Source organism: Rhamphochromis sp. 'chilingali', assembly GCF_963969265.1.
Source record: "Rhamphochromis sp. 'chilingali' genome assembly, chromosome: 2".
Taxonomy (NCBI): Eukaryota; Metazoa; Chordata; class Actinopteri; order Cichliformes; family Cichlidae; genus Rhamphochromis; species Rhamphochromis sp. 'chilingali'.
Window position 1 is genome coordinate 35,198,396 of NC_137930.1, and position 16,091 is coordinate 35,214,486.

The window sequence follows — 16,091 nt, forward strand, 5'->3', positions numbered from 1 at the left end:
AGCACCTTTGTAAACAGTTCTTAGGAGGTAGGAACTTTTAGTGACATTTCAGGTAACAAAGGCAAGATAAGATCCTTTTGTGAAAAGAGCCACAGGTCTAAAAAGGAAGCAGTCATGCTCGAGTACACAATTATATAATTCTGTTTCGACAGCTTGCAGCTTTGAGTTTGGGGAAGCCGTTTTTCTGGTTCATCAGGACAAAATACACATTCGCAAAGCCAGATCTATAAAGAAATTGTTCTTTATGATTTGCCTAGTCAAATGAAGGCAAAAACCACAAGAAACAAGAAAAGACAATTGGGCTGGCCTACATAGTCACTGACCTCAAGGTCATCCAACACCCTTGGGATGAAATGAATAACACACCATTACTCAGAGGAAATGTGGTTGTGGTCAAATTGCTTCTAATACCTGCCTTTATAGTCGCAGATTAACCCTGTAAGCTCTAACATCAGGGTTAGGGTTGATGTGTTGCAGCATGCATGAACTACTACTTTAACACAGCTTTGTAACCATTCACACTCAAGTGTGAGGCACCCAAATGCTAAGGTGTGGATACTCAGAAATGACCACGCTTCAGCACTGGAACAGAAATGGAAAAAGTTCAAACAGGAAACAAAATGTATGAGGAGGATGTTTTCTGCAGAACATCTCATCTTTTCCTACGTTTTTAGCATCTCCCTCTTTGCCAGCTGGGAATCTGAGAACTCCTGTGTTGATGTATGATAGAGCTGCTGATATAAAGCATAATGCAAGCCTCTAGCAGTTTAATAGTACCCTAACTATGAAACTGCTATTGAAATTGCATACAGGGCAATATAAGCTGTATTACTATAAGAGTTGCTGCAGGGATAAACCTGTTGTATATTGTAAGGGCATTTCTGACTTACAGATTTTTCCAATTTGGCCTTCAACTATTTTTATTCCTTAAGGTGTTGAAAAAAAACAAATCTAAAGCAAACATGATAATCCCTTGCTCTTGGTCATGGTTCACCTTTTGTGCAGGGCTGACAGCAGGTCTGGACATGGTCTTGCGCGCTCTGTGTACGGTGACTGGCGCTGGAACCGGGGAAGGAGATAAACTGGGGCCATTTTTAGTGTCTGGTGTCCCCTGCCCCGGCTTTGTCCCTGTACTGGGGGCAGTCCTTAGTGCACCTGAACTCTGTGCACTCCCAGATGCCGAGGCAGGGAGGGTTTTGGCTGCATGCCCCCCTGTCGGTGAGCCCGAGGGCAACCAGTTAGTCCTGTGAGGGGAAACTCCCAAACCTGGTGCCGCTGCAGCGCTGCCTTCCTGCTCCGGCTGCTGCTGCTTAGTGAGAATGAATCCATTGCTTCCAGTAACAGAACCATGCGGTGGCTCCGTGTCAGACGTGCCATTTTCATTTAACAACAGTACAGTCTTGTTATTTCCTGTTGTCAGGTCCTTGTGGCTTGTGTCGTCGCTCTCGGTGCCGTTCAGCATCACCTCTGCTGCAGGGGAAAAGGCCAGTCTGTCTGCTACCTCTTTGTCCCCATCTTCGCATTCAAACAAGACAAATTAAATCACAATGTAAACCCATCATTTACACAAATAAAATACGTTCAAGCATATTTAGACAAATACCTGACTTCTCTTCTCCATTGCTTCCTGGATCTAGTCCCTCTTTCTTTGTGGATCCACCTTTATCCACGCAGCTCTTGGCTAGACCAGCGGGCTGATTTAAAGAAAAACAAAAAACAAAAAAAGTACATGTGAGGGAAACTGTTAAATTAAGCTTTATTAAATACATTTTTTGTGGATAACATTATCAAGTGGCTGCTTAGTTTGTAATGTGTCTAAAAATAGGCCCCCCAGGTGTTCCTAAAGCCTAAGACTATCTGAAAAGTGAGTGTAAAGACATATTTCTTGATAGAAATACCCCAAAAAGTCTGGTTTTAGCTTCTCAAAGCCACATTTGTGATCCAGGCCTAAGCAGGCATATCTCTGAATTAAACCATCATCCTTCGATGCACCTAATCCTGTGTAAAATCCCTTTTTATTTGTGCTTTTCAGTAATGTATCAGTGTCAGGAATACTGTAGAGCCAGCCAAGAGATTGGGGGCCACCACTATGCACTCTCATTGTCTCCGGCTTCTCTCCTTATATGCTATAACTAACCAGTGGAGCAACAGACGCCTGCCACAGCTTCAAAAGAAAACCAAATCACCCATCGACCGTCTTTACATCTCAGAGATAACAGCAGGAAACATAAAGACTCTTCCTCCGGAGCAGACCTTCATCTTCATGCTCACTCTGGACAGGCCCAAACAGGCCCAAAGGAAACAGGAGGCCTTGAAGGAAAAATCATCGTGACTTCACTCTCATGCTTACTATTAAGGTCTACTTTGTTGCAAAGCCTTCTCTTTCAGCTCAAATATCAACATTTAGTCAATCTAGGCCAGTTCAACCTTGAGGAATTACACAGAACCAGCGCAGAAAATAAAGGTTTACACTTTCCCTAACCTCTTAAGACTCATTTAGGGCATATTTAGGGACAGACACGTGCTGATCAGTGGTGAGAGGTCATATCTGATGAGAAGTAAGTCAGGTACTGAAGCCAATTGCCCCAGGAAAGCAGAGGACTCATTTTCTTCTCACATTAAGCCAATCAAATATAGTCTGAGTGGTCTGCCATGCATCCTTTCTCCCTGTTTGCTTCCCAAGTGTCCACCATCCAGATAAAAGGCAAAGCCTATCCAAAAAAATAAAAAATACACTTTGCATAAAATATCAGTTAACCTTTATGAAGGAAAGCAGAGGACACATTTTCTTCTCACACAAAGCCAATCAAAAGACCTGAGAGAGAATAAGGCCACTATAAGCTAATGGATTCAGTCAGTTACTCTAAAGCCTCTCCTCAATGGCTCAGACAGTCAGACTGTGTGAGTCCTGATCTGCTTACAACCGAGACTCCAACTAAATAAACCGTCAGGAAACACGTCCCTGTTCATGCTCCTGAGCCAAACATGAACCTAATCAATTAGCAACAAGTCCAGGCCAAGGACTGGTCTGTGAGGGTTTGTCCCCAAAGAACATCTAGTCTGGGACAACCCTCTTTGGTGTATGATCAACATGGGGGAATCTAGTGAACACTTGTGAGCGTCAAGAGAAGAAGAATCTTTTAGTTCCCCTCCCTTCCCCCCCCCAATGGTTTGAAGAAAGCCAGTTACACAAAAAACACACAAGCCTCAGCCCTCCCCCTAGTGGTGAAAAGTGGAACATACACAGTGGAGACAGGAGAAGGGGGAGGGAGGGAAGCAGAGAAGGCTGTCTGCAGATCGCCGCCATTTCGCAACCAGATTGTTTACTGACACAGCGCAGCCATTGCAGCAGTTTTCCACTAGATGGGGACTGAAGGGGTCTGGAAACTCATAGATGGGAATATGGAGGCTGCTGAAAGAAGCTCCAAAGCTGAAACCAAGGCTGTGAGAGCTAATCAGAGCCTAAGCTGCAACTATGAGTGCACAAAGAAGGCCCCAGTGGTTGAGTTACTAGTGATATTACACTATAAATATTAGAAAGAAGCTCATAGCACTATAAAGGATCAGCCTTTCCTGTCCATACAACTTAATGTGAACCTCTTATGTGACAAGGCAGGTGCTGATGTGACCTATCTTTAGATCTGCTGAAAGAGACCTGAAAACAAGTCAGAGAGAGCTACCAAACCACAAACACATTACACAGGCAGCTATCAGGCTGCCGGGGCTGGCACTAAGTACCGAGTACCTAAGTACCCAGATGAGATAAAACAATAATGAACCCTGATCCCTCAAGAATGAAGAACCAATTTGCAAAACCTGTTCTCTGCTGTGATCTGCTTACATAAAAGTACCCCCGCCCCCATTACATGCTAATAAAAAAATCCTAAAAAATGCCCAATCGTACAGATCACCCTGACATTTAACTTGCTACCACTTCACAGTAACAGCCTGACACTGTGCTAAAGAAATCTGACAAAGAAGCTCTTTTTCCAGGTGGTTTAGGGATTGAAGCTGCAGACTGTAATTGCAAAAAACCCTCAGTTTGAATAGTCTGGGTGGTCTGTCATGCAGCCTCTCTTCTAGCTCATTTCCTGTCGTTTCCCAGCTGTCCACTGTCTAGATAAAAAGGCAAAGATAGCCTTAAAAAAAATAAAAATAATAATTGACTTGGCATAAAATTTCAGCTAACCTTTATGAATATGTCAATAATTAACCCGCCATGGGACACATTGTGCAAATGAACCAATGACCCCGAGTCAGAATCCAGCAGCTGGTAAACATAGCTCACATCACACCCCAATGTACTTCCTCTAAATTAATAAACAGCATCTGCAGTATATATCTGAACATACTGTAGCCTAGACAAGGGCCACAGTGACCTCATTACTACATACTGACCACTGAGAGAGTAGAGAAGAGAAGGGATTAAAGATAAAGGTATAACCAAAAAAAGGTGGCTGTACCTCACTTTAGAAAAATCAGGTAAATTTCAAGATCTTCAGGAGGTCACGCTTATCTTCCCATATTGAGATTGACATTTGTCATGAAGTGATTGCTCTAATTCAAAGGGAGCCGTCTCCAGTCACAGGATCCATCCATGCCATAATCACATCTCTCTGCTACCACACACACAAACAAATCCTCTCTCCTTTAAGATCTAGTTTTCGATTTCAGGAATCCAGAGAAATCTGACAGATTAGAATTACTGACAGATTAGAATTACTGACAGATGAGCAGCTCGAGGAGCACGCCTTAAATTAAAAAAACAAAACAAAACAAAAACAAAAGAAAGAAAGAAAGAAAAAACAAAAACAGAAACCTTCTCAAAGAGAAGACAGCAAGAGCTGAAACTAATTGGTAGTAACTTGGTCTAAAAGGAACTGGGAAGAAAGACTATGCATCTCCTCAGACCACTAAAAGCCAACTAAGGGTGAAGAATACAAAGCTAACATGTCGTTTCTCTTGTGCCTCCAGGAAGCATCATACCTGCTTTCTTCTCATGGCCTCCATTGAGGAGAAGAAGGCGGCAGAGAAGGAGTGAGTGAGGGAGAGTGTGTGTTTGAGAGAGAGAGAGCGAGAGAGAGAATGAGGGAGGACAGAGAGGGAGAGCGCGAGGATCTGTCGAACAGATTGTTCCTCCTTTCCTTTTCTTTCCCCGCATGCACATTCACCTCGCCGGTCATGTGACCTGGTGGCTCCCTCTGTCGGTCCTCTCTGTCAGAGGGTCTCCACAGAGCATGCTCAGTCATTTCCAACTGTAACACCACTCCATTCTCCCCCCCCCCAAACTGGAAGACCCCCACTGCCAACGAAGACCCAAATCACCACCCAAAGGCTGCATACCCAACAAGAATAAGAGGAAAAAGCCTGAACAACCAGCACGTACAGACGATTTTATATTCCTGTATTCATGCCAAATTCACTTATTCTATTTATACATATTTTGTAATTCCTTTCATCGTTTCATATAAAAATAATAAATCTTCTCGTCAGTAAAGGATTTTTAAGCTCCAAAAAGCCTCGACAGTATGCAAGCACTGCCGTTTCAGGTGGAGCAATGGAGAGAAGGAAGGAGGAGGTACAAGAAATGAGGCCCAAAACCAAACTGCTTTTCTTCATAGACAGCAGGCCACTTTTTGAACCTCTCAACAGGAGTATCTTTTGTCTCCACTCAGCTCAAGGCCAACAAACACCACTAAACATGGCCTGCCAGGCTCATGAAACAGATATTAAGTTATAGGCTGAGCAGCCATTAAAGAAGCCTGGAAACACTTAGAAAGGAATGCACAAAAGGACCTGAAGATATCAGCCTACGAGATCAATCAAACTTAGCATAACATGTCAGTACAAAGGTTTTCCATCGTTGTTTTTGTTGTCTTTGTCGTACTTTGTTTTAATGTGATCAATGAATTGAATCATCTATCCAATAAAAAAAATGACATCAAGAGGAAGTATATCAACGAACCCTGACATTTTATTTTAGCATTTCTGCCAACAATTAACTCACAATTAATAAAAAAATCAAAAACATAAAAACAGGTTAGTTCATTGGGAGACTTCCTGGACAGGTGGGAATGCAGATGTAGAAATGCTACAGCTTATACTGTTTCACAGCTAAACAATAACAAGCTAATCCTGACATGTGAGCTATGCAACATGCCCAAGACAATGACAATGGAAGCAGGTTGGGAGGCATACCTTTCTGACATCTTGGGTGTCTAAAACATGAAAATACTCAAGTTATTATGAATAAAAAGGAGAAAACAAGCAGTTCTAACAGAAAGCATCATACTTTATATTTCATGAATGTTCATTTTAATTCTGGCTTCTAAATTATGACAGCCAAATAATCAGGACATAATTATTACTCTCTCTGTATTAATTTTCTCTACAAAGCTCTCCTTTTCCTGCTCCAAATCAAGCACTCCCATTTCCATTATATAAGTGCATTTGTGCCCCTCCTAAAAAGCTCAGTGAGTCCCTGATGATAATAAAAAATAAAAATATTTTTTAAGAAGTACTCTTTCACAAGGAGCTATTCAGCTATTCTTCAAAGATCGCTCACCAGCCAAAACATGCTCTCAAATAACATCGGCTTAATGATCCATTTTTGCTCGCCACAATGGCTTTGTGCGCTGATCAGGTGACGTCATCACACAGCCACATCCATTTGTACTCGTGAAATTACTCGGCACTGCTGCAGTAATCTCTCTCCACGATTTCTGTCCTCCCATGTTCGTTGTGTCATGTATGCTTGCAGAGGTGGACATGCTCACACAGCCATGCCTGAAACATGTCCATTTTGAAAATAACTGCACCTGCTATAATTTAACTTAAATGTGCAACCAGCTGAAACAACACTAAAGGACGACTTACACCAGCGGATGTGACGTCGCTTTTGTCATTTGAAACCACTCACAATGGTGAGAATGACAAGCATAAGGTCTCAAGACCAGTTGGTGATCCCTTACAACCACTGGTGGCTCAGGAAAAATGTGTGTTCCCCGATTGGTCGCAAGTGTTTGCTGTCTGCAACCAAGTTAAATTGATTGCAAAAAGGTTGCTGCATCAAAACCTTCCTTGTGATTTTCTTTGAAGATACTGCCTGTAGTTTGCATGGACAATGACAGCAGAAGTAGGCCTGGGAGACACCCATTTTTGTCATATCTTGTAGAGATTAGCATTTGAAGCAAAAATTCAATTTGTTATTCAGTGGGACCAGACAACCTCACTTGCCAACAGCTCTCCCTGATGAACACGTGTGTAGGCCAGCAAAACAAACACTCCACCACACTCCACACTCCAAAAACTACAAATAATAAAACCCAAGGCATCAATGTGGACTAAAATAAAAATAAATAAATAAATAAAAAAAGCTTCATATCTCAATCTGACTGAGCATTGATGGAACAAACTTGATTCATACAGACCCAACACAGAGGATGTGCTGCCAAAGTTCTGATGATAACACACAGCTACACACCCTCAGATGCTCCACGTCCATTTCCCAAAGTGTCTAAGCTTTTCTAGGAGTATAAAGGGACCCCTAAAAAAATATTAGAGGGGTAATCTAATTGTTGGCTCCTAGAAACCCTTAAAAAGCTATCCAGGATAAATCTATTATTATCTATTATTAGAAAAATGTGTTTTTGAAAAGACCCCATAGTTACTAAACCCTAGTAACCCTAAAAAGAGACTGCTAAGCCCAAATCATTTACATTGAGCAAATGTTAACTAGGGATGGGTACCGGTTCTGACATAAACGGTAGTGACCAGACCGAAAAGCAGTGCACATTTTGGTGCTTTTCCCCCCTGAGATGTCATACGCTTTGGATTTTAGCCGATCATTTTACCTTTCCAAGGATAGTAGGCGGGCCCAGGTACGCATGTTCTTTTAGAGCAGAGCTACAGATTAAAAATGCCCAAGGCGAAGAGGTAAAAAGTCTGGCTGTACTGAAACACCTCGAATCTGATGAAACTCCTGGCAACGCATAGTGTTTTTTTGAAAGCCGAAAAATGCACCGTATTTGATAGCTTGCTGCGAGACCTCACACTGAGCACATCTACTGCAGATGTGGTGCCTGTTATCGGACCCGGAGTTAGCAACATCCCCCCAAGAACCCGAGGAGTACAGTCCTGGCCCCTAGCCCTGCCAGTGTAGCAGAAATGATGACGGATGATGATGGCAGCAGCAGCCGTTCTTCTCTGGGTGAGTAGCTTAATGTTGTTCGTGTGCAATTTGTTTAAGCACCGGTTTGAGCACCGTTTAAGCACAGTCACCGTTTCAAAAGTACCGGTTTGGCACCGGTATCGGATAAAACCTAAACGATACCCATCCCTAATGTTAAGTAAAAAAGAGTCATGTGAGAAATAATAAAGACAATCTCAAAGATGTCGACGACGACGATTGTACCGCATTTTGATCCGGGACGTAATCTGCATGAAAACAAGCGCTCACTGTTCCTGCTCAACAAATGACAAGGGCGGAGCCTTATACCACGTGATACAGAAGCTGTGCCGTGTGATGCTAAAATTAGCAGGGAAAAAACAACGGAGAGCACGTCAGGGATGACGAGAAAGTGACAGGAGAAAATCCGTCCCTGTCAACCACCCAAACATCAATAACAGGAACCTTATACAGCGCTTCCCTATACCCGTCGAACTCCCGCAGGCACAAAGAAATTACGGAGGCTATCACTTATCACCTGACCAAAGATATGGCTCCCATCAACACTGTGCAAAACGAGGGATTTAGGAAAATGATCAACACCCTAGACAAACGCTACACAGTGCCGTCCCGCAACTATTTTTCTATTGTTGCACTACCTGCTCTATACACGCAGTGTCAAGCAACGGTGGAGACGGAATTTCAAGTAGTCATGTGCGATACCACTGATTTCCTTTCCGATCCGATACCAAGTAATTTTCAGGCGGGTATCGACGATACTGATCCGATACCGATACTTTATCCAAAAACCGTATTTTATTCTTTGTATCTCAAATTATAGCGTCATAATGATTGCAGGACATCAGATTACTTGTTCTTATCACTTAATAAGAATCCGAGAATCCCGGAGCCACCATTCTCCCGAATTTCCACCTGGACAACAAAATTGAAAAACCATATCCCAGAATTCATAGCGCGGCCCAGCCAATTCCAGTTTCCAACAATGGCGGCAGCTACTTAGTTTTAATATTACTCTTATTTCTCTTTCTGGGTCGCAAAAAAACCCAACTTTTAACATGTTTTCAGATGAGAATGTAGCTGTGTAAACTTCAAATATCTGAGCCGATCGACACATCGTTTTCAAACCCCCGCGGTCTTTCGCTACTCGGGTTAAACATGATATACAAGTCACTTTGATAACTTAAAAATGTTATTGTTTGGCTTTTTCAGTGTTTTATTTGTTCGTGAGTAAATCGGTTTGGCTAAGATTAAAGTTATTAGATTAGATTAAATTAAATTTAACTTTATTAATCCCTCGGGAGGGTTCCTCCGGGGTTTTCACACAGCCGAATAAACATCAAACAGAAAACTAATTAAAGAAAGTGTGAGACAGTCGAGAGTTTACGCCAGCGCCCGGTTATATTTTAGATAGCAAGGAGCAGATGGCTGAGTTTCACTCCACCGAGGGAACTCATGACGTACTACCTGGCTTTCTTTAGACCGTGAAGGGCGGGTCCTCAGGTGGAAGCAGCCTCTGAATTTGGACACCCCCGCTGTTTCTGAACCGGCTAATAATAACGGTGACATTTAACGTATTTTATCCGATAAATAAACACTGTAAAATGTATTTATCAACCCCCCCCCAACAGCCCCTTTGAATGTCTCCCTAATTCTGAGGTCTCAAGGTTGGGAAAGTATAGCCACAACGCCTCACTCTTGGAGCACTTTTTTGCCACATGTATCGCAAACCATGACTCAGCTGTTTGTGGAGGTAAAATACGTCCGCACAATTACGCTCAGCCATTGTTGTGAGTGCGCGAGCCAAGGGGCTGCAGACATTTATACAGCCGTATTTCGCACATGACTATGAAAGGCGGAAGAGGAAGTAGTTCCTTTGAATGTAGACAATCCGAATGTTATAGTTTCTTTCCACTGTGTTGCTGTTAATGATAAAACTACAAATTAACCCTAAATTACTAAAAATATCGATATTTTAATGTGAGAATCGATTCTAGAACATAAATGACTGGTATCGGAGGAATCGATATTTCAGGATCGATCCGCACATCACTAATTTCAAGCAGTACAACATTTTGCGGCAACGACAAAATGTGAGACATTTGTTGTTTTTATGTTTATTTATTGTTTTTATGCTCAGTCTCAACTGTTACGAAGTTGATGTGCAGTTAATAAGTGCAATAAATATTTATACTGGAAAAGAGAATCGTGATCTCAATTCTAAGCCAAAAAAATAAAAAAATCGTGATTCTCATTTTATGCAAAATCGTGCAGCCCTACTAACTACCCAGATAAAGAATTTAACTGCTCTCCAAAAGTTGATAAACAATTTCACTGTATTCGTTTCTGGATGACCTCCAGAGAAGAAAGGACTACTGTTGCTAGCTTCAGTCCTAGAAATAGTCCTGTTGAGATCAAGTACACCAGACCTAGGGTCTTCAGTGGAGAACTAGCTGAATTATATCAAGGTCTGTCACAACAACAATAAACCAGCCAAAGACGGAAAACGGAGTTTTAATAAAACTTTAATATTATGAAACTCTGTAGATGGCTGTGAATTCAAAGTTATACCTCTTTCCCCTTTTATCTAGTTGGATGCTTTAAAATAATTGTTTAAGGGCATTGCCAAGTGGCAAAAGAGGGACTTTGGTAAAACTTCACTTGCTTGCTGATGTCAGTGCTAGTAAAATACTACTAATATAAAAAGTAAAATACTACTAATATAAAACTGTGAAAATGCTAGCTAGATAACCTTGCCAAAGTGTGACAACAGCTTGGCAATAACTACAAGGCAGGGACTGTTAACCAGACAGCTATAAGTCAGCTATGCAAAAAGCATCTGGCATGTGTAGCTTCTTCACATTCAAGTGGACTATGGTGCACCTAATCAGCGTTTCCCCACACAGACTGTGTTTTAGAGAACGTTCAAAGTATGCTGTCTACTCAAGTATATTTAGTGAGACGTTTAAATGTTTATTTGTTATTGATCCGAGAGAACCAGGCCACCTGTGATCAAATCAATAGTGGACAATAGCCACTTCCTGGCTCATGTTTTGAGTCACACCACAGCCAACAGCAAGTGTAAAACTCCTACACTGAGACAGCAGAGCAAAAGGATGACAACCAGCTGCAGTCAAAGTCTGGAGAGGATTTGAAGTGTATCAGTAGGACGAGAGACTCAATGGAGAGGCAGCTGATCAGTTTGTTCTGTTATTTGTCACACAGTACATTCTAATATATTTCTTATCCAACCGCTTATCCTCCAGTACAGGGTTTTGGGGGATCTGGAGCCTATCTCAACCATGACAACAGGAATAGACTAGTGACTTGGACAGTTCACAAAGTCTATGTCCCAAGGCTAACCCACAAACAACTGTTCACACTCACATTCAAGCCTGCTGCTAATTTAATTGCCAAATAGCCTAATATTAATTTTTTTGGACTGTGGGAGTGGTACCCATAAAGAACCCACCAAGCACAGCTAGAACATACAAACTCTACGCAGACAGCCCACAGCTGACCATTTGATTTGGACCCAGGATCTTGGGCAACACAATGGTACAGTGTAGTAGGAATGTGCACAACTAGCCGTACCAGATGAACTAGTAGTTTGATGCCCAATGTCGGTAAACTGTTGTGTCCTAAATTTTATGCAGTCATCTCCCACCAGGTGGAGCATTGATGTTGAGAAACTCCATAAGTCTATTAATCTAGGCCTGATCTTTTTGTTAACATCATTGTCATTGATTCTTTTAAAGATGAAAGAATGAGAATACAGATACAAGCAGGGAAAATGAGCTTTCTCTAAAAGATGGATGGGCTCTCCCTTACTATATAGTAAGGCGTTTATAGTCATTCAGTAGAGGCTTAGAATAGCCCACTACATCGAAAGGAGCAAGCCAAGGTGGTCATCCCCTGGGTAAGGTATTCTGCTCTGTGACCAGACTTCAGATAAGCGGCAGAAAATTGATAGCTAGATGAGTTATGATTTTGTTATTTTAATTTTAAGTTTAACTGAAGTGGTCTTGAATTACGAATGAAACCACATGCACCACTCATAATCCAGAGCACATTTATGAGTTTTCCGGATCTCTGGATCCGTTTCGAGTATAGACCGTATTGTTCACAATCCACGATGCGAGGTGCTGCTCAGTTAAGTAACATGATTCATTATTGAAGAATATGATTAATAGTTTTCAAATTTTATTAACAGTTTTCAAATAAGAGTTTTTGAAATTGTCAAATTTAACTTGATATCTGAGTGTTTTAGTTTCAGCATATAGCACGTGCAATAACACAACAGAACACTGCTACAGCAGTGAATCATCAGTGAGCATGTGCACTGAACAAATCTAACAATCAAGATACTGAACAGCTGCAGGGGTCAAATAGCACCAACAACTTACTACAAAATCCCTACAACAGCATAGACCATGTTGTAAGAAAACCAAGAGCAAGTGGAACCTGTTACGTGCATATATTCAGAATAGGCACGGCTTTGACACTAAAAAAAAAAAAAAAAAAAAAAAAAATGTAAACAATGCAACATCCAATTTTAATCAATAAAAACCATATATCTTATTTGAAGATGTATCAATACATCTTAAAAAGTCAATGCCACACATCAGTTATTTTACCTTAATAGAAGACTTCATGGGCTTTAGCGTGTCTGCTTTTTTAAAATCTTTATAATATTTGTCCTAAGTGTGCCTGCTACACAGAACCATTTGGCAGCATCACAATTCCCTTATTAAGGCAGTTTTATCTCGACAATATAAAAATCAACCACAGGAGCCCAAACCACTGCTCGACATTTGTCCAAGGCTGTTCTCCAACTTCATCTCCTGTCTGAAGGAGACACAGATGTAACCAGTGTACACCGAGTAAAGAGGAAATTAGAAACACCTGTACAATATAATGCCGAGCTCTAGGGCTGGGCTATATCATACCGTTCACGGTAATACCGGTGTAATTTTGGGAAACGATAGGAAAATAAAATATCGCGACAGAATATGGGTAAAACGCGCATGCGCAGTGCCTATGTTTACATACGCACATGGCGGCGGCGCAGAATGAGAAGAGCGAAAGCGGATCGTTAAATGAAACTGATGAATCAGAATTGGTTTGTAAAAATGCTGCAACTTCAGTGGTGTGGAACTGGTCTGGCTTTCGTCCATCAGATACACAACAAAGCACTATTTTTGGTAGAGCATGCTAGCGGGCTGTCGTTATTGCCGTGTTGTTTGGAAAATACGGCACACTTAAAAATCAATCCTTTGATTTTTCTGAAAGTCGACAGTGCTCCTTATAATCCTGTGTGCCTTATGTATGAATTCTGTTTTTGTTTACTGACCTCGAAACGATTTTATGTCGTACACGGCGCTCGAAAATCTGTCAAATGTCTTAGTACGACTTTGCTAAGCTACAAACCCGCACCGCTTGATGGATTGTCGGAGCATTACGGCTATATTAGGCAGGCGCCTCGCGGAGTGATACGTACTGTGCTTCGACATAATATTACCATATTGTGTGTGTATTAGGGCTGCTCGATTATGGCAAAAATGATAATCACGATTATTTTCACTGAAATTGAGATCTCGATTATTTGACGATATTTATTTAACCCTTTAAGACCTACCATAGAACCAAGTTCGCCAGAACTTATATATTTTTTTTACATGTTGTAGTGCCATTTGTGGGAGCATTTCAAGTTGCTATACATCAATACAACTGTTATAGCCCATATTTTAATAATATGTATGCATTAAGTCCATAGTAATTACATTAATTGCAAAAAAGTGCAATAAACTACAAAAAAAAATTGAAAATCGTTTTTGTCTTTTTTTTTTTCTTCTTTTTTTTTTTTTTTTACATATATATATTTCTACTTGGGGAAATTTAAGAGGTTTATCCCTCAAAACTTTAAATACAAAAAAGTTGCAAAAAATACTTTACAACAACAGGAAATTTATTTTGAGTGTCTTCATAGTTTTATTTTAGAGATACAGCAATTTTTATATACTGCAGGAAAAACGAAAAACAATCTTATGATGCAAATTTGCAAAGAAAACAGCATGTGCATCAAAATAAACTATTTCCAGCAGTGCAATTCGAGTTCTAAGCATCCCAGAAACTATTCAGAAAAGTCAAACATTACTTATAAAAACACCAGAATAGGCTTTTAAGGCCTACAAGTAAAAAACTACATTTTCCGCGAAAATGACGTCACTTCCGGTTTCGGGCAGGAAATGGCGGACATGTGATAGTTCGCGCTGACGTCTGTTTCAATGTGGGAAGTGTTACGAACAGCTGATCGGATTGGCAAAGCGTGTTTCTGGAATATTGTGTTTTTGTTCCTGCAAGCCTTTTTATGCAATTTTTGCAAAGCTATATGTGAAAGGAAACCGTGACCGAGGACAAGCTGATGGCATAAGATGCAAGTACAACTCCTCTGGTTTCATATGCAAAAAAAATATTGCGCTAGCTTACATGGTTCAGGTTCTACAGGGATTTAAAAATAGTTACACAAAACGGAGCGTGCTGCTCTGACCGGCTTTAAAGGGTTAACAATAACAATGTATTGAATAATGATTTTAAAAAATAATATAAAATAGTGTGCAAATACTGATAACAGTGCAAATGTTTGCAATATAAGAAATAAATGAAAAATGTAAACATCTATGTTTAGTGAACTTTGCAGTGTTGCTCTGTGGTGCAGCTACGACACCATAGCAAAGTTTACACACTGTGTCTACTTGATCCACGTCTGACTCCACGAACCCATAATGTTTCCACACCACTGAAGTTTTTTTTTTACCTCTCTTTTCAACCAACGGCAGTCACTCTCCTGTCCAAATAACTTTTGCTTAGCTTTCCGAGCTTCCCTCGGGTCCATTTAATTGTTGTGACGCGTGTTTGAAACGCAGAGAGGTGCGCTCGATTTGCCACACCGAGCAGCGCGAGAGTAAAGCACGAGGGAGCGGCTAATAATCGGCTCAGTCATTTTTAAAGATCGTTGAAAGCCCAGATCGTAATCGTGATTAAAATTCAATTAATTGAGCAGCCCTAGTGTGTATAACCTCTTTTTAAGTTTTGTGGATATTATATATGGTTATGCTGAGGATATGTTGGCCAATTTACACTGGAAATGCCCTTTGGTTAAACGGTCAGCAAGGAATTTGCACTGTTAAATTTTTATATAACTTTAATGCACATAAAAAATATATATATATAGCTGCTTGTTTAAGTGAAAATACATTATTAGTGCAAAAAACCCCATCAAAGTTGTGGAGTTGTAAAGTATTTTGTCTAGTGTCAATTATATCGTCAGTTATATCGTTATCACAAATTTTCAAATGTATATCGTGATAAATATTTTTGGTCATATCGCCCTGCTCTACCGAGAAAAATAAGTGTTGTGATTATTTTGGTCAATTTTATAATTTCAATTATTTAACACAAGATATTAACTATATTAAAAAAAACTGCATGATGTTTGTTAAACAGTGGATTCTCTTAGCTTTAAATGTAATTCAACTGAAAATCAAATAAACATGACACAGGTTCATTTGACAATGAGTTGGGCCGGGACTAGCGGGTCTTTTTGACAGTGAAGCCCATCTCGCAAAGGCAAGTAGACTGCTGTCAGAACTACCTACTCGTCTCAGGTTTTCCACTGGGTGGTAGCACATAGCACCAGGTACTTTTTTTATTACTTACTCAGCTGGGGTTCCACATGATATTAGGCAACCCGAAAATGTGACATCAACAGTCTGCATGCTACCGACTGGCTATTCAGTGGCGTCACTCGAGTCATGAAAGAGTCTTTTTTTTGAAAATCAAAACCACTCTTATTAAAACTTAGCAATGAGGGGAATGGGTAAACAAAGAAAGAAAGAACACCGTA

The 16,091-nt window shown here is 40.7% G+C and overlaps 1 protein-coding gene across 1 annotated transcript in view; it reads right to left on the reverse strand.

Annotated features, from left to right (window-relative positions):
• ehmt1b (euchromatic histone-lysine N-methyltransferase 1b) overlaps positions 1-16,091 on the reverse strand; it is a 53,123-nt gene that overhangs the window by 15,466 nt on the left and 21,566 nt on the right. Inside the window, exons 2-3 of the mRNA XM_080866402.1 lie at positions 1,604-1,694; positions 995-1,515 (exon numbers count right to left, since the gene is read on the reverse strand). Of these exons, the coding sequence (XP_080722528.1) occupies positions 995-1,515; positions 1,604-1,694 (612 nt within the window). The remainder of the gene's footprint in view (positions 1-994; positions 1,516-1,603; positions 1,695-16,091) is intronic.